This window comes from Nansenia antarctica (assembly GCF_963989245.1).
Source record: "Nansenia antarctica genome assembly, chromosome: 9".
Lineage (NCBI taxonomy): Eukaryota > Metazoa > Chordata > Actinopteri > Argentiniformes > Microstomatidae > Nansenia > Nansenia antarctica.
Window position 1 is genome coordinate 37,873,484 of NC_137679.1, and position 18,771 is coordinate 37,892,254.

General features: G+C 44.1%; 2 protein-coding genes across 2 annotated transcripts in view; one reads left to right on the forward strand and one right to left on the reverse strand.

Annotated features, from left to right (window-relative positions):
- The window catches only part of ankdd1a (ankyrin repeat and death domain containing 1A), a 17,004-nt gene extending 3,750 nt beyond the window's left edge, over nt 1–13,254 (forward strand). Inside the window, exons 5-15 of the mRNA XM_080539020.1 lie at nt 244–348; nt 672–770; nt 898–996; nt 1,973–2,071; nt 2,436–2,534; nt 7,320–7,418; nt 8,456–8,554; nt 9,619–9,714; nt 10,415–10,616; nt 12,083–12,214; nt 12,493–13,254. Coding sequence (XP_080395146.1) covers nt 244–348; nt 672–770; nt 898–996; nt 1,973–2,071; nt 2,436–2,534; nt 7,320–7,418; nt 8,456–8,554; nt 9,619–9,714; nt 10,415–10,616; nt 12,083–12,214; nt 12,493–12,554 — 1,191 coding nt within the window. The 3' untranslated portion in view covers nt 12,555–13,254. The remainder of the gene's footprint in view (nt 1–243; nt 349–671; nt 771–897; nt 997–1,972; nt 2,072–2,435; nt 2,535–7,319; nt 7,419–8,455; nt 8,555–9,618; nt 9,715–10,414; nt 10,617–12,082; nt 12,215–12,492) is intronic.
- A 257-nt stretch (nt 13,255–13,511) lies between these two features.
- Nucleotides 13,512–17,852, reverse strand: spg21 (SPG21 abhydrolase domain containing, maspardin). Its single transcript, XM_080538799.1, has 9 exons — nt 17,727–17,852; nt 17,068–17,132; nt 16,691–16,852; nt 16,400–16,480; nt 16,054–16,199; nt 15,492–15,600; nt 14,976–15,083; nt 14,664–14,804; nt 13,512–14,193 (listed from the first exon to the last, which is right to left on the reverse strand). The coding sequence occupies exons 2-9, from the start codon at nt 17,128–17,130 to the stop codon at nt 14,074–14,076; spliced, it is 930 nt and encodes a 309-aa protein (XP_080394925.1). The 5' UTR covers nt 17,131–17,132; nt 17,727–17,852; the 3' UTR covers nt 13,512–14,073.
- Between the last annotated feature and the right edge of the window lie 919 nt (nt 17,853–18,771).

Consider the following 18,771-nt stretch of genomic DNA (forward strand, 5'->3'; position numbering starts at 1 on the left):
GTCTGCCTGTCTGTCTGTCTGCCTGCCTGTCTGCCTGCCTGTCTCCCCGTCTGCCTGCCTGTCTGCCTGCCTGTCTGTCTGTCTGCCTGCCTGCCTGCCTGCCTGTCTGTCTGTCTGTCTGTCTGCCTGTCTATCTGTCTGCCCGTTTGTCTGCCTGCCTGCCTGTCTGTCTGTCTGTCTGCCTGTCTATCTGTCTGCCTGTTTGTCTGCCTGCCTGCCTGCCTGCCTGTCTGTCTCTCTCAGAATGGGCTGAGCCTCCTGCACTGTGCTGCCCACCGGGGACACGTGACCGTGCTGGAGTTCATCATGGAGGACCTGGAGGACGTGCGGCTGGACAGAGTGGACAAGGTGACTGCTGCCCTGCCACAACCCCTGCTCTGTCTGTCTGTCCCACAACTTTCCCAGCCCTCAATCTGTACTTAAGCTCCTCTGGTGTTTGCCTATAGTCTATAGACAGGAGGACAGACAAGGAACTGTCATGTTTACCTAATGGGTTTGATCACCACCCTCTGTGCACACGGTCATGCCTTGAGGACTTATGTTGCCTTGTCTTTATGTCCTCTTGTCCTGATGCCATGTCCGGATGTGTGGAGGTGGTTGTTTTGATTATGATTATATGATTATATGGTGATGATTATAATCCCTTATTGATCCATCTTGTCCTCTCTAAGTCTGGGAAGACAGCGTTTCATCTGGCCGCTGAACACGGACAACTGGAGGTGGTGGAGTTCCTCATCGGAATGGGCTGTGCTCACGGAGTCAAGGACAAGGTAGGACACACACACACACACACACACACACACACACAATACACACTAATTGCCTTAGGGAACAGGTTTTGTGTGTGTATTACATACATAATGTCATCATCGCAAATCCTTCTACCTGGGGGTGCAGGAGGAGAACACAGCCATGCATCTAGCAGCCAAGCACGGACACACAGAGGTGCTGCTGAAGATCATAGAGATAGGAGTGGACGTGGACGAGAGAAACATTGTGAGTGTACGGCTGACTCTTATTGTGTGTGCATCAGGGGAGGCTAGGAGGAGGTAGAAATTTGAGGACAGACTCATTGTAATGCATGGAATGGAATGTGGAATGATGTCAAAAATGTGTTTGATATACCATTCCTCATTCCGTTCAATGCATTACAATGTCCAACGGTTTCTACCTCCATCTGCCTCCCCAAGGCCATAAGTGCACTAAACTTGGATCTAAGATCTAAGCAAAACAAAACAAAAATCCCCTCTGTAACCCCCCCCCCCCCCCCCCCCCGCCCCCTGTGCAATATGAGAAACTACTGTGCAATAACCAAGGGAATAGTGCAATGTCCTATAACCCTGCAATATGTTTACATTCTTGTAATGTTTGATATACCATTCCTCATTCCGTTCAATGCATTACAATGTTCATCGGTTTCTACCTCCATCTGCCTCCCCTGATGTAAGCAATTTACCATAAGAGGAAGGGGGTTGTGGAGACATTTACTACTGGTACAGGGTTGCCGGAAAAACCTGTACCAGTGGTAAATGTCTCCACAACCCCCCGCCCTCGAATGTTAAATTGCTTTTCTACAAAAGCTACCACATAATGTAAAAAATACACAGTTGTAACATTAAACTCATTTATTTACAATCATTAATCGTTTCAGAATACATATATCCTTCCGCCACAGAATATAGTCCCATAAACAAGATCAACGATTGCATTGTAGGCTAGGCCACATTCACTTGCCTTTGAGCCAAAAACTAATCGGGTGTTCTTAATCAGATTGATTGGGTGGCGCATTGATACTGGAAATGAACTGAAGGGAGTTGGGGTATTGACCACTGTTGCTAGCCAATCAGAATCCAGTATCCAAACAGGCTGTTGTAGAAGTGTATTTTCGGTGTGTTGGTTCACAGAGCACAGTGTAGAACTAGATACACACACAGTGCTGTGAAGATATATGAAAACAAAATGTTTTTTGCAGGATGGACTGACATCTCTGCACCATTCTGCTGACGGAGGCCACTACGAATGTGTCAAACTGCTGCTGGAGTCCTGCTGCAACGTCAACACACTGACCAACGTAAGGGCCGTCATATAATAACCCATCTTTTTAATATTGCCTTTAAATGACTAAATAATTAAATTAAGATTATAAAAACCCATCCTTTTATTATTGCTTTTAAATTACAAAATAATGAAATTAAGATTATATAATGATTAAAGCACTTTGAGCTGCAACGTTTGCAGGAAAAGCGTTATTATTATTATTATTATTATTATTATTATATACACAGTTATTATGCGTCTCATCTGTACAATACAATGTTCAGATCACATTCGACACATACTCTGAAATGGATAGGACTGTATCGGTGAGAAGAAGAAGAAACTGAGAAACTGCATCTCTAACCTGTCCTGGTCTGTGTTGTCCCACAACTGTGCAGAAGAATATGAACGCTCTCCATTACGTGGCCCAGCACGGCTTTGACAGGGAGGCCGGCCTGCTGCTGGAGACCGGTGTCAACACAGACACTCTAGACAGCGTGAGTACACAAGAGTACACGGTAGACGGAGTGAGTACACAGAACCACCTGTATCACTGTATGACAGTATGAGTACACAAGCCGATCTATATCTGTGGAGACAGCGTGAGCACACAAGCCCACGTCTATAACTATGGACAGACGCGGGTGTACACAAGGCAACCTGTGTACTGCTGTATCCATGCACCAGGTATTGTAGAAGTTTCACACGTCTGCAAGAATAACTGATGCACGCCATCTGCCGTGGAGATCAGGGGAGGCTGGTGGAGGTAGAAATCGGATGACGGGCTCATTGTGATGCATGAGACTTTACAAGGAATGTGTTTCATACCATTCCTCATCCGTTCCCCATGCATTGCAGTGAGCCCGTCCTCCGATTTCTACCTCCACCAGCCTCCACTGGTCCAGTACATCCGGTATTAAGAGTGTCTAGGTAAACTCATTGGAAAATCAATCGTACCTCTTTTAGTTACGGTAGTTGGTTTTAGTCAGCCTGACCGGACTGAGGTAACATAGTGTAGAACATAATGTGAGCATCCGACGACCACACGAACTCGAGCAATCGAGAGCCGTTTTGAGATAGAGGTATTACTCAAAGGTTGCAATTGGGGGCGAGATCCGGAGCTATCACTTTCACTGGGAGCAGTTCAAGGGATCGAGTGAGTTTTGACTGCATTATCAGCCTACAAACACAGAAAAAGAGAGAGGGAGGGAGGGAGGGAGGGAGGGAGGGAAGAGAGAATAAAGAGAAAAAGAGAGGAGGAGGAGGCTTTGAACCTACCGCCCGGCCCTGGCCCACTTGTGATGGGCCCGGCCACCGCTCACAAACTCACAAAGGGCCCAGGCCCGGCCCGATAAGGATCCAGACCCGAGCGAGGGCAGCTGTCCCTCTTTCATCTCCCCTTTCACCGGGCCGCCCTCCTGTGTTTGTGCCTTCTGTTATCACGGCCTGGATTGTGGAGAGTCATCAGCGCTTATTTGTACCCGACACCCAATCTGCAAATAAACCCGCTTTGGACATTTTTTTACTTTTAAAAGAGCAGTAGGAAAACATTCCACAGATGGGCCAGGGGAGCAGGCAGGTCTGGAGTCCAGCGCTTAGAGCCTCAACCCCCAGCGCCACAGACACCACCACCCCGGAGGTCGCGAACCCTGGGTCTGAGGGAGAACTTTGACCATGGGAACAGAAGGGTTTGAGCCAACACACACACGCCACGCAGGCACACACAATCACAGACACACGCACACACAATCATACAGACACACACAGACACACGCACACACAATCATACAGACTCACACAGACACACGCACACACAATCATTCAGACTCACACACACACACATATGCACACACACACACACACACACACACACACACACAACAACACAAAAATCCTGAGGATCGAAAACATTATATGTGTGAATGTGTGTGCTGCTCTTGCTGGTCAATGTCAATTACAAAAATAGTTATTAAACCTTTGTTTATGCAAAGGTCTCTTTTTCTGGGGAGCCCCACTTACATGAAAATACATTATATTAAAGGACATCAATTACATTAGCCTACATTACAAACAATTACACAGAATTCACACAATATAATCAATTAAGACGCCAACTCAAAATATGGTTGTCTGTCTTGTGTTCCTAACTGTTCTACTATCCTCTGGAAAGAACATCCCAAGCTCAGTTGATCACAGCCCAACTGCTGATGGAATACCTTGCTTTGCTACAAAACCATAAAAGTTGTGCTGTGAAAACAATGATCTGTGATGTGTATTATGTGTTTCTATGTAATGTGGTTGCCACCGTGGTCCTGGTGGTTACAGGCGAGCTGAGGGGTTAAGGCTGTCTGTGTGATGGCTTAACACAGAGAAGAGCCTCAGGGTCTGTGGCCAAGGCTCAGGAAACCCATTTGTCTTCAGACCCCCTTTATAAATCATCTTAAACCTGGGGCGGATGAACCACAATATGGCAGATAGAAAACTGTCTATCGCTGAGCCAGAGGGAAGTAGAACCCATTTCTTGTTCTTCTAGAGCAGAGCTGGCTCAGCCTGGCCCTTTGAGGTGTGTGTGTGTGTGTGTGTGTGTGTGTGTGTGTGTGTGTGTGTGTGTGTGTGTGTGTGTCCCTGTCAAATGTGCTGTCCTGTATGAGAGGCGGAGTGGGGGGAACAGGTGGTACCACTCAAAAACAGACACACCCCCTGTGTTCTCTTTAGCAACACAGCCCATTCATGTAAATTCTCTCCATGAGACATACCCATATCTTGGACATAAAATTAACATCGCAGGAGAGTGGAAGGAGCAAGTCAATAACATCCTGACTGAGTTCACTTCCAGGCTGGACTTGATAGACAGTTGTCCTCTGCCACTAACTATGAAGTTAGAAGCCATCAGGCAGGTGGCCCTGTCCAAAGTTCAGCACCTCTTCTCCAATGTCCACATCCCCCAGAAAGTGCTGTGTGAAATGAACAACAAGACTGTGAGCGTAGTGCGCAGGTGGCTTGGACTCAATTCACACAGCACCCGTGACATCATCTTTCATCCCCAATGGGAGGGAGGGCTAGGGGTCCCCAATGTAGAATGGATCTACACCAGCATGAGAATTTCCCATCTTCTCAGGATGCTTAACAACGACGACAAGGACGTCAGGGAGCTGGCCCGCTCCTCCATGTTCCTGGACCTGAGGAGAAGGAAGGTCCCAGTTGCCAGGGGGGCGGAGCCCCACTTCCTTGGGTTCAAGAGGAAACCCAGCGGAAAATTGGACACTCATTCCGCTGGTTTTGGAGTCTGGTCTGATTGGCCAGACCTGAATGACCTCTGTGTCCGAGCCGGGGTGTCCCTGGAGTGGGTGCGGTCTGACTCTGAGACTGTTCGGGTCTCAGAGAACTGTATATCTGACCCTCTCACACAGGTCAGGGCAACAGCCTCCTTTGCTGGACAGAGCCACCAGCTAACATCTAGAGGGGCCAGACGGACTCTCATGGACCTTCATCAACATCAACAACAACAACACTGGACTGGTCTGAAACTCCAGGGAAAACTGGCATGTCTTCCCACAGCTGATCACTCTGTTTCCCATTCTTTTCTAAAAAACACTGCACTCGATGAGGACATTGTCATATTCACAACCAAGGCCAGATTACAAGTCCTTCCTACCAGACTCAACCTCTCTATTTGGTTTCCCTCCACTCAGGTTCCTCATTGCTTGCACCACACCACAGAACAGGTTACAGAAACACTTTCACATATCTTGAATGGCTGTTATGTTTACAAAGGAATGTATATAGCACGTCATGACAGAATTGTGAGCCTAATAGTAAAGGACATATCACTCCACTTCCCAGTTACAGTGAAAATGTATACACATGCTTGTGTCAATGCATCCATGTTCCATTTCTGTAATGACCAATGTCACTTTTCACAGTTGTCTGCCAACACACCAGATGTTGTTGTTGTTAATGAAGAGTCCAGAGAGGTGTCTGTATTAGAGGTAGCGTGCACCTTTGATATAAGCCTAGAGGAAGCCTTCATGACTAAGGTCATGAAATACCAGCAGCTTGTAGACACCATCTCAGAGCTAGGCTATAGGTGTACGCTATTAGTCTTTATATTTGGCAGTCTTGGACATGTGCACAGACTGGTTGTCAGAGGACTACGTCTACTGGGAATGTCCAAGCGAGAAGCAAAAAGGCTCAGCAAGTATTGCTCTGTCTCTACGATTATTGGCAGCCGCCAAATATGGCGGAGACGGTGTTACTTGTACCCGTGAGTCTTGTCCTGTTGTATGTGAAAGACATTGCCCATGTCTGTCTGTGAATGCATCCCATCTGTGCCTTCAGTATTTGTGTCCTTGTATACTTGTTTCTATGTGGACAGAAATAAATGATTAAAATGTGTGTGTGTGTGTGTGTGTGTGTGTGTGTGTGTGTGTGTGTGTGTGTGTGTGTGTGTGTGTGTGTGTGTGTGTGTGTGTGTGTGCGCGCGCGTGCTTGTGTGTGTGTCTGTGTGTATGTGTATGTTCTAGCCCACCACTAACACTTCTAATATAAGCCAATCATGTTTAACAGTACAATGAGGACTATGATTAGTTGATCGTCTAAATCCTGTGTTAGTGCTGATCTGGAACAAAAACCTGCCTGTATGGTGTTCTCTCAGTGTTGCAGTGACTAGCCTATGCAGCAGGGGGAGCTCCTGTGCAGTGTATGGCCCAGATCTGTGTGCCACTCACTGGGAAATGTCTGCATTCTAGTTGTTTGGTGTTTGTCCATATAAGTTCAGAATAGATTTCAAGATCCTTCTGTTTGTTTATAAAGCTCTCACTGGCACAGCACGAGAATATCTGAAAGACCTTTTGCTAGCATATCAGCCCAATAGAGCTCTCAGGTCTTCTGACGCTGGTTTTCTCTGTGTACCACATGTACAAAAGAAGAGATTTGGTGAGGCTGCATTCTCATTTTATGCACCCAAATTGTGGAATGCACTGCCAGTTTATATTAGGGACGCAACCTCTGCAAATATGTTCAAGGCAAGACTAAAAGCCCATCTTTTTAATATTGCCTTTAAATGACTAAATAATTAAATTATAATTATATAATGATTGGAGCACTTTGCGCTGCAACATTTGCAGGAAAAGCGCTATATAAATAAAAAGTTATTATTATTATAAAACCACAGTGAGTGCCTCGAACCCTGTCTGTAGATCAAAGCAGTGTCCCTGTGTGACTGGGGATTACAATGTGACATCCGTTTGTGTCTGATCGTCCACTGTGTTTATTTTGAACAGCAACACACTTCACCGCTCCACATAGCCGTGCTCAACAATCACACAGAGATTGTGCGGCTTCTTATCGACGCTGACTGCGACCTGGACATCGTTGACAACGTGAGTTATGTTTCCACTACTGCACATAGCATAATGTTACTTAACAACTTATGCCCTATGTGTGAACGTGTTATGCAATGCACTCAACTGCAACAATGTCTAAGTGTGACATATTATACAAGTTTGTGATATTTGCATACTCAGTAAGCAGACAGCAGTTTGGAGTGATAAAGCCTACAGCTTTAATCGCTGCAAACATAACTTGTGTGGTTCTGTTTGGACAGCTGGACAGCTGAGGCTAATTCTAGTTGATGCAACATTGTACAATACATCCTTCAGATAGAAATATACAGTAGTACACCGCCAAACATGATGACCACTGACAGGTGAAGTTACATTAACATTGATTATGTTGTTACAATGGCACCTGCCAAGGAGTGGGATATATTAGGTAGCAAGTAAACAGTCAATTGTCGAAATTGATGTGTCGGATGCAGGAGAACTGGACATCAGTAAAGACCTGAGGGACTTTGACAAGAGCCAAATTGCTACGTCCAGATGACTGGCTCAGAGCATCTCTGAAACGGCTAGGCTAGTGGGGTGCTCCCGGTCAGCAGTGGGGAGTAGCTACCTACCGACACTGGTCTGGGGAGGGACAAACCATGCACGAATCCGATTAAGCATTTTGTGGGATGTGCTGGACCGACCACGGCGGCTCCACCTCACAGCTTACAGGACTTGAAGGATCTTCTGCTAATGTTTTGGTACCAGATACCACAGGACACCTTCAGGGTCCGTGCCTCGGTGGGTCTGCGCTGTTCTGGTGGCACACGGAGGACCAACAGCATATTAGCATATTATTAGGTGGTCATAATGTTTTGGCTAATCAGTGTATATGGATGTAGATCCAACAACTGTGTGTGTGTGTGTGTGTGTGTGTGTGTGTGTGTGTGTGTCTGTGTCTGTGTCTGTGTCTGTGTCTGTGTCTGTGCGCTCGCATGGGCTATCACGTGTGTGTGTCTGCTGGGTGCGAGTGTGTGTGTGTGTGTGTGTGTCTGCTGAGTGACCTCTCTCACATGATCTCTCTCTCCCAACAGAGGCAGCAGACTGCTTTGCACATCGCAGCCGAGCACGGTCGGCAGGACATCGCTGAGATGATCCTGTTAGCTGGAGTTAACCTCAAACTCCTAGATAAGGTATTTCACTTAAGATTTTAAAAATGCATTACAGTAAGCCTGTCTTTCGATTTCTACCTCCACCAGCCTCCCCTAATATCATTGAATGATTATCGCTGTAGAGATAAGTCATTCTGGCTCATAGTCTCACTATCTTATGAGATAACCTTTATTGTCCCTGATGGCATTGGAGCTGACCCAGTAGAACAGTAACGAGTGTCTTCCCCCCCACTGCAGTCCCCCAGTCTCTGCAGGCTGTAGCCTAGCACACAGGCAGGCTCTGGCCCTCAGCTCTGGGGTCCCTCCACCTCTCCACTGCAGACAGGCTGTGTCATTGTGTGCCCCGGCCCCACAGACACCTTGCTCATTATAGATGCCCCCCAGACCCTCACATCAACCTTACACCTCCACCATTGCAACAGTATCAAGCGGCATTCTTGAATGATTCAACTTTATGGATCTTTAACTGTCCCTCCTAAGACATCTACTTTCCCTCTACCCCCCCTGTACAGTTTCTCTACTTACTGTCTTCTAGCACTACGACTGCCAATGGCCCCTGGCCCGAGCATAGATGACTTTTTCTATGACTGGTGGATAGATGATTCACTTACTTAGTCAAATGTATTTGTTGCTTTGGATAAAGGCGTCTGCTAAACGCCAAAAATGTAAATGTAAACGCACAATTGTGTTAAAACACAGAAAGCTGTTGTATCGAAATGAATAACATGTGTAACAGAATTCATACAACCTTAAATTAAATTAAATAAACATTGACACATTGACATCTACATGCGTAACATTAGATGCTCTTGTTTTCCTAGTCAGCAGTTGCCAAATGTTTCCTTCGGCCAACTTGCCAAGTGTTCTAAAACCACAACACTGTAAACACCTCCAGCATGAAGCCTTATGAGGACTATGCCTACCACGAGAGGCTGGTGGAGGTAGAAATCAGAGGACAGGTTCATCAAACGCATATCCAACACCATTCCTTATTTCATTCCATAAATGAAACCCTCCCCTGGTGCCTGATGATAGGTGCCTCATTCAATCCCATGTTGCATTGCTGTATGTGTTGTCGTTTCCAGCAGGGTAAGTCCTCTCTGGAGGTGGCAGCTAGAGGCAGCCACGTCATCCTAGTGGACATGATCATCAAAGGAGATCGCTTTTACAAATGGGAGAAGGTGGGTTCCACTGTGACATCAGTCAGGTACGGTCAAAACTCACATCCTTGGTGGCCTGGGGTGGTCCAGTGGTCTAGCACCGCGGTCTACAGTGCACACATATGCCCATGTTGGCATGGGTTAACTTTGAATCCGGCCCATGCCCTGCTGACATGCCCTCTCTTCCTTACTTTCGTGTCTGTCTTCACTATATCTGTCCAATAAAATGAAAAATATGAGTGGGACTGCCCCACGCAGAAAAAAAACAAAAAAACTCACATCCTTTGGTAGGGTTCCATAGGGCCAAGAAGAGGCAGTAGAGAATGAATAGAGCCCTCAATAGAGCCCTCACACGCTCCACCACATACCTTTATAAAACAAAATGTTGGAACGAAATAATGTTTGTTTAATAAAGGGACGGACTGGCTGGCATTTGAGTGTGTGGGCTGTATTCATTCTCCTCTGTAACATTAACCACCAATGGGAGAACTGATCCTGCACGATATCTATCTTCTTCAGCACCAATCCAACGTGTTAGCCTTACTCAAATATTTAACTTTAGTAAACAATTTTCCTTAGAAAGTGTCTGACTGTGTTTGACAGATTGTAGATGGGTTAGGGTTAGGTGTAATTTGTTATCCGTTTCATGCACGTTGGTTAGCCTGAGAGCTAGCTAGTGTAGCGACATTAGTTTTAACGTTCCCCCCCTCTGTCTCTCCAGGACAACGTGAGCAGTGACAGTGACTCGTGGGTGGCCAAGCAGCTGACCTTCAAGCAGGACCACCAGCTGGAGACCCAGCACCTGCGTTCTGTCATGTGGAGGCTGGCCACCAAGTACCTGTCGCGGGGAGAGTGGAAGATCCTAGCTCAGTACTGGGGCTTCACTGACGCGCACATCCGTGCCATAGAGCAGCAATGGACAGGTGAAGTAGTTAGTTAGTTAGTTAGTAGTAGTAGTAGTAGTAGTAGTAGTAGTAGTAGTAGTAGTAGTAGTAGTAGTAGTGGGCAGGTGAAGTAGTTAGTAGTTAGTTAGTTAGTTAGTTAGTTAGTAGTAGTAGTAGTAGTAGTGGGCAGGTGAAGTAGTAGTAGTAGCAGTAGCGGTAGTAGTAGTAGTAGTAGTAGTAGTAGTAGTAGTAGTAGTAGTAGTAGTAGTAGTAACAGTAGTAGTAGTAGTAGTAGTAACAGTAGTAGTAGTAGTAGTAGTAGTAGTAGTAGTAACAGTAGTAGTAGTAGCAGTAGTAGTAGTAGTAGTAGTAGTAGTAGTAGTAGTAGTAGTAGTAGTAGTAATAGTAATAGTAGTAGTAGTAGTAGTAGTAGTAGTAGTAGTAGTAGTAGTGGGCAGGTGAAGTAGTTAGTAGTTAGTTAGTTAGTTAGTAGTAGTAGTAGTAGTGGGCAGGTGAAGTAGTAGTAGTAGCAGTAGCGGTAGTAGTAGTAGTAGTAGTAGTAGTAGTAGTAGTAGTAGTAGTAGTGGGCAGGTGAAGTAGTTAGTAGTTAGTTAGTTAGTTAGTTAGTAGTAGTAGTAGTAGTAGTGGGCAGGTGAAGTAGTAGTAGTAGCAGTAGCGGTAGTAGTAGTAGTAGTAGTAGTAGTAGTAGTAGTAGTAGTAGTAGTAGCAGTAGCGGTAGTAGTAGTAGTAGTAGTAGTAGTAGTAGTAGTAGTAGTAGTAGTAGTAGTAGCAGTAGCGGTAGTAGTAGTAGTAGTAGTAGTAGTAGTAGCGGTAGTGGTAGTAGTAGTAGCAGTAGCGGTAGTAGCAGTAGCAGTAGTAGTAGTAGTAGTAGTAGTAGTAGTAGTAGTAGTAGTAGTAGTAGCAGTAGTAGTAGTAGTAGTAGTAGTAGTAGTAGTAGTAGTAGTAGTAGTAGTAGTAGCAGTAGCGGTAGTAGCAGTAGTAGTAGTAGTAGTAGTAGTAGTAGTAGTAGTAGTAGTGGGCAGGTGAAGTAGTTAGTTAGTTAGTAGTAGTAGTAGTAATAGTAGTAGTAGTAGCAGTAGTAGTAGTAGTAGTAGTAGTAGTAGTAGTAGTAGTAGTAATAGTAGTAGTAGTAGCAGTAGTAGTAGTAGTAGTAGTAGTAGTAGTAGTAGTAGTAGTAGTAGTAGCAGTAGTAGTAGTAGTAGTAGTAGTAGTAGTAGTAGTAGTAGTAGTAGTAGTAGTAGTACTCCTCCTCCTCCTCCTCCTCCTCCTCCTAGGCCTACAGCTCCCCTGATGTGGGGTCCCATGATAAAAAAAAAACTGATGATTCGATAAATTAAAAAATCTGTGTGAAGACAAACAATGTATTCCACCTGTAGCCTATATTGCAGGGTTTTAGAGTTAAAATCCAAGATCCAAATGTCATTATTATGTGACATCATAATCTATGACTGAATGTTATGTAACTGTGTTTTGTGATGTGTCAGGTACCAAGAGCTACAAGGAGCATGGTCACCGTATGCTGCTGATCTGGCTGCATGGGGTGGTGATCCCAGAACAGAACCCCATCAAAGGCCTGTATGAAGGACTGGTGGGCATCTCCAGGAGTGACCTAGCAGGTGTGTGTGTGTGTGTGTGTGTGTGTGTGTGTGTGTGTGTGTGTGTGTGTGTGTGTGTGTGTGTGTGTGTGTGTGTGTGTGTGTGTGTGGGTGTGGGTGTGGGTGTGGGTGTGGGTGTGCGCGTGCGCGTGCGCGTGGTATTCCAAATTGGGTATTAATAATTAATTAATAGCCCACACTCCGAAGACAGCTTTAGGTCCCATTATACTTGAATATTACGCCAACAATTATTTATTAGACTTATCACACCACTTTCTCTCTTTTCCTTTTCGTTTCAGAAAGTATCAGACAGGAGGCCAACTCAGACACGAGCTCTCCCAAGAAATGTTCTGCTATGTGAAGGAAAAGGCAATCCTGAAACATAGTCACTAACCAGCCTCTCTTTTAAATGACTACACACAGGGTTCAAACCACACATGCCCTAAAGATAGTGGGCTGTATCAATTAACACTGTATCAATGAATGCATGCACTGTAGATCTCAACATACTGCATATGTGAAGGAGCTCTCAAAGGGCTAACAGACAATGAAAAGTAATTCTCTATTACGCCTTCTACTCTCCTCATGTTGAAGGGCTATATCTCAGCACACCATTTGTAGTGTTCAAGACCACTTGCTGTTTAACACATTTTGCTACGAAAGCGTATCAAATAGTTTTTAGAAGGATCTTTTTAATCCGTACTTTACATGCAAACATTCTTATCGAAACTACTATTGCCAAATTTTTAGAATGAAATGGAATGCTTTTTGTTGCACTATTGTAATAGACCAAATGTTTTATACCACTCAGCTGTACTTAGATTAAATCCAAATGCCGTTTTCCTGTAAATGTGAGCAGAGCACAATCTCATCTGCCAGGTTCCGGCTGATCATCCTCATCGATGCAGCCCACGGTTCAACAATAGAGAGGTCTGGCATAGATATTTACTATGAAATGCAATCTAGTAAAATGTCAATTTTCACTAATGCAAAACTATTTTCTATGCTTATTTATCAATCGATAATGCACTACAATAGACTGCTGTCTGTTCAATCACTGTTTTGCATGTGGTACATTCATATTAAAACAGTTTATCATTAACTATTAAGATGTGTTGATAATGTGTCATTGTGCAGGCAACGTTAAGAAACACTTGGATGAGCCATGTACACGGTATTCAGTGCTAACACACCCGTAGTGCATTTACTTATTTATTTATCTGTCCCTAACCCTTTATAAATGCATAGTGGGTTGAAAGAACACGTCACACAGCCAAGCATAATGCTCCAAGACTTTAATTCAATTACAAATGAAATGCTTAACATAATACCTAATTTCATTTATTCCTTGTAACATCATGAGATGTTTTATCAGTCATCAGTGCATGGGTTTTCTGACTTACCAAGTGATCACCGGTTGGCAGTATTAAACATAAACAAAAACACAGTAGGGAAGGACATGAGATTCAGACGATCCAAAAGTGCAAATCTACTAAACGCATGAGATTTATATCACATAAGGCAAAGGGTTCATAATATGGCATCATACGAAGTTCTTTCAAAGCAAAAGTAGCCAATTACATCATATATTTACAGTAACAGTGATTATTAAAATATTGTTTTATTTTTTTCTTTCTGTAAAGTAAAAATAGCATCCATTCAGCTTGATTGATTGTATTCAATATCATAGAAAAAAATAGACAAAAGGAGATCAGTGGAAGCCTCCTTGGAAAAAACGAGTAGTTCTGTAGGTGAAGCCAATCATGGCGACAGGGTGGCGGTAGTTGAGATCTCAGTTTGCTGGTCAAAGAAAAGTGCCCATAATTCCAACTGTCCATCAGCGCTGGGAGAAGAGAGGCTGGTGGGTAATGTAGGTAGTCTCATTGGTCTTCATCACTGTTATTGCTCAGATGAGTCTTCTGAACCTCCAGCTCCTCAGCACTCACCATGGCTGGGTTGATAGCTGCATACCTCGTCCCGTGGAACTGGCGCAAGTGGATCTGAGAGGGAAAATGGACAGAAGGTTTGTGGGTAATGTAGTCATCAAGCTAACTCAGGTGAAGAGTCTCTTGGGTGTTCAGATTCGTAATGAAACCCATGAGTGAACACTGGTTATTTGCATTTTTCAGCTGAAATATTTCAGAACAAGAAGGGAAAGAGGCACAACATTGCTGCTTCCTCTTTAGACAAACTAAGGCTGAGCCATGAGCCTTTGACCACAGATACACATCACATTCTTACATCACAAGCATGTTACTCATCATCATCACCCCACACGAAACTTGACAGGTTTGGCAAGGAAAATGAAGCATAGCCTACATATCTACGCCATACCAAACCCACTCTTAATAAACCGCAAGTCATGTTGACTATCTTACAATGTGAACCAGTCACATTGTATATGCTTAAGAAATGTACATTCTTTAGTAAAAGCACTGGGGAAAAAAACAGGTAGAGCTGCTGCACTCACCTGTATGTAAAGGTTGACCTCTGCACTCCTGCACAGGTACGGGAAGTTGCCACCTGTTTTGAGGTGAGCTCGTCTGGCATTTGGATACAGCTTATACATTTCCTCTTTTGCCTCATGCGAGAGTGCACTCTGATCGAACACCTGCAAAACAAACCCACGCATAAACAAACCCAATAGGCAAAAAAGTCTCCATCTCAGTCTCCTTTAACATAGTTAAGTATTACTGTACTGTTATGCAAAAGTGAGCCTCACTGTACGGAATTCGATGACATTTGCAAGATTGAAAATAAAATGCAAAATATTGTAACTTACGTCCATAATGGTCACAGCGAGGTCCTTTATCTTGTGGGGCTCCACGTAGGAGTTCTGACAGTTGAGTGTTAGCCGCGAGGCTAGGTCGCTCTGGTTCAGACTCTCCAGCTATGACGCAGTCACAGGAAAGAGAGAAAGACAGAGAGAGAGAGAGAGAGAGAGAGAGAGAGAGAGAGAGAGAGAGAGAGAAACACACAGGCACACAGGAGAACAGACACAGCATTGTCATTTAATTAATTCAGTGGGGGAATGAAAGAGAGATAACCTTTTCCTGTGCCTGGCTGGCAGGAAAGCAAACATTGACTTACATTTATGTTTTTCTCCGAATCTAATCTATCAAATTCCACCAGTCAGCCTCACATGAAACCCCAAAGAGCGATGAGTTAGTCTGGGTGTTTGTAACACACACTGGGCGTTTGTGAAATGGCTTATCTGCTCATAGATCTAAAAACATCAAAGCAGATGTCTAAAAAAAGGTCTTGGTTGTGTAGAGGTATTTGGCCTTCTAGAACTTACTCTGTCAACCATGAAGTCAATAGCATCGGCCATTTTGGGGTCTACAGGTCCTTTTGCGAAGTTCCCAAGAACGATCTTCTTCAACATGAAGGCAGGCATCAGCCAAAAACTGAAGGGAATAGTGAGAAGGCAGAAACATGTAACATATATTAAAATGCTTACATGTTCTGCAATATAAGACTAGGAAAACAAGGATTAGCCAATAAGAAATAAAGAAACTTCCTGTAAAAAGTTTAGATTTGCCTCAGAAAATGTTTACATAGTGGTGCTACGAAGTTCACAGTGTCCTCTCACATTCTTTGGGGAGAACCCTGTAGATATTCTCCTCCAATGCATTTTTTTTGAGTGGGGCAGTCCCACTCATATTTTTCATTTTATTGACAGATACAGTAGAGATTTAGACAGGAAGGATGGGTGAGAGAGAGAGAGGAGGGATGACATGCAGGATATGTCCCCGGCCGGAATCCATGCGGTTACATGGTCAACGCTTAACCCGCTACGCCACCTAAGCGCCCTTCCAATGCATTTTTAAGAGGATACAAGTGGAGGACAGACTCTCTACCTGTTTGCTGTCCAGGTCTGGTTAAAGATGGAGGTGTCACTGAACGAGTTGCACAGGATCAGTGAGTGCACCCTGGGCGATTTGTGTGTGCACTCAGCAAACTTCTGGGCCAAGAATCCACCCAGGGACGCACCAAATAGATGGACCTTAAACAACAGACAAAAGGTACAAATTGCAGATCACACAGCATGATCACACAGCATGAAATACACATAGCATGAAATACACACAGCATGAAATACACACAGCATGAAATCCAGCAGGACTACAAAGACATGCCATAGACATGGAGAGATTGGAGACATTGTAATATAGGCAGAGACATGACCAGGAAGACATAGCCTACCTTGTCCAGCTGCAAGTGATCGAGAAGCTTCCGAAATCCATCACAGAATTCCAAGAGATCCCAGTATACAGGATACTGCAGCTGAAAAAGAGTGATCGGAAGAAAATATGACATTTGAGTTCATTAACTCCGCTGAACATGATTGTTGTTTTTTATCTTCCATGCATTGTTGAGCAATTCTCACGTTAGCAGTAAGCCGACTAAATGAAGGCGTTGGTCTTTTTAAGTATGCTTTGGATGTCTCACTGAAATGTAGATACAATCAATAGCCTCTTTCTCAGTTTAACTCACCGAGATGACTCTGTATCCCCAGCCCGTTAGAGCCAGCACTTGCTGGAAGAATACCTCCGCTGTTCCACTCACTGGGGGAAGGAAGATGATGGGACACCTGATGCTCTTAGGTCCCGCATCATACAAGGACCAGACCTTACTGTCATCGTCATCCACAATAATCTGAAGGTGATAGAGAGAAGTGTAAATGCAACACCGGAAAAAAATACTGTGTTACTGTGCACAAGCAGGAGATGTGTTTTGTAGATGGGTAACATGTATGACAACGATCTGGAGAATGTGTTGAGAATTATAATTGTCATACTGGCTGTGGTTATTATAGCCAGCACCTGAATCCTTCTTGATATTTAATGCAGTGAGAGATGTAGTGTGCTTACTCGTTTCAGTGGCACTGTGCTTCTGAACCAGTTGTAGTCTGGAGATGCTCTGATCTCCTCCATTTCTAGGAACAAAACAAGGAGACATATAACAAGTCAATTGTGTAAGCTTCGTCAAGGCAACCTGAATCAGCCATATTATGACTTAGCTAGACTAGGCAGCTACAACCAGAGCTCTATCTGGCTACAGTTTCATCTTGATCCAGAGGCATTATTACAGCAACTTCGTAAATAGCCAACATGGGGTTCAGACAATGGAAGATAAAAGCCAAAACGGTCCAGCAAAGCACATTGGCAACCCATGAAAACAAATCACTGCCAGTGCCATCTTATTTGGTCAATACTACCAAATATTAGTCAATACACCAGAGAGGGTTAGCACAACAGATTTCGATTGGGCTCAAAACAAACAGAGTCAGTGTCTTGCGAACACTTTCTTGTACAGAATCTACACTAAAATACAGCTATTGTTAACTTTTGATCCCTACGTTTGATCTCTTTAGATAAGTAAAAAGATCAGCTAAGCTACGAGCTCGTTGTCCTGTGACACTCGTGACGGAGTAAGTAACGGGGTTAAACACAGTGGCACTCAGCACTTACACGCTACACACCCCTGCATTGATAAAAGCCATCATTAAAACACACGAGGACAATATTACCGTGTTCACTTCGATCATTCACTCTATCTGTCCGCTTTTATCCATGGATTAGCAACATTTGTACCATTATTTTACCTCTCATTCTGACCAGCTAGTCATATGACAGTACTGATGCACGGACTTCCGTGATGCTAAAAGGCCGCGTCCCAATATGCTGAAGTTGCCTCCTCTCCTCGCCTCCTTTCCTTCGCCGCCACAGGTCTATGGCAGCATAGTACTATTGGAAGGCTAGCTAAATTGACATGGATCAATTATTTTCATATTGCACCTACGTATATTTAGATATGAAAATAACAACGAGGAGGGAATAATGTATTTGCTGATATTTTTTCTCGTGAAATAAAGTTGACTCGTTGCATGCAACTAGTTGTTCCGTGTGACCGTGCTATTATTAATACTACATACATTTTATTCTAGGGATTAAAGGGGTAAGATTTCTGGTAATGCTGCAATAGTGTAGAAACGTTTCGTCAGTCTATGAAAGTTTTGATTTTCCCCATTCTTAGGATTTATGACACTGGGCGCATTGCAGAGACACGTTTTTGCGCAAATTATAAAAGGAATCAACTATATATATATAATAAGGACTGTCTGTCCTCGTAGGGAAACCAATGATCCAGCTGAAGTGGAGATCTGTTAATGTGCAGACCTGCGCAACAACAGTTTATTTTGAACGCACCCACCAGGGTTGCCAGATGGGGCGGGTTACCGCCGAATGGGCTATTATTATCACACTGGGCCGGAGAAAGTAGCATCAGTGCCTGAAAGTTACAAAATGCCTGAAAGTTACACAAGTTAAAACACACACCCTAGTAGCTACATATACAATGTGCTTTTGTTTACAAACATCATTGGCAACAGAGTATACAGTTTAGGAGCAGGAGATGGGCACCTGCCCCAATAGTTTCTGACAATAACGTTATACAATGTTATACGTTACAATGTATGATAACGGTTACAATGTATCACGGTTCTAAATAATAGAATCCCGTTGTCAAGGTTACAGAATACTCGCGCAGAAGCGCTCAAAAGGCGGTGAAGGATG

What these genes read in the sequence shown, in the direction of transcription:
- spg21 (XM_080538799.1), bottom strand. Translation starts at nt 17,130, where the DNA reads ATGGAGGAGATCAGAGCATCTCCAGACTACAACTGGTTCAGAAGCACA. An exon ending in ATCACTTGCAGCTGGACAAG is followed by an intron (nt 16,200 to 16,399) that starts GTAGGCTATGTC and finishes CTGTTGTTTAAG; the next exon opens with GTCCATCTATTTGGTGCGTC. An exon ending in TCGCTGTGACCATTATGGAC is followed by an intron (nt 14,805 to 14,975) that starts GTAAGTTACAAT and finishes TTTGTTTTGCAG; the next exon opens with GTGTTCGATCAGAGTGCACT.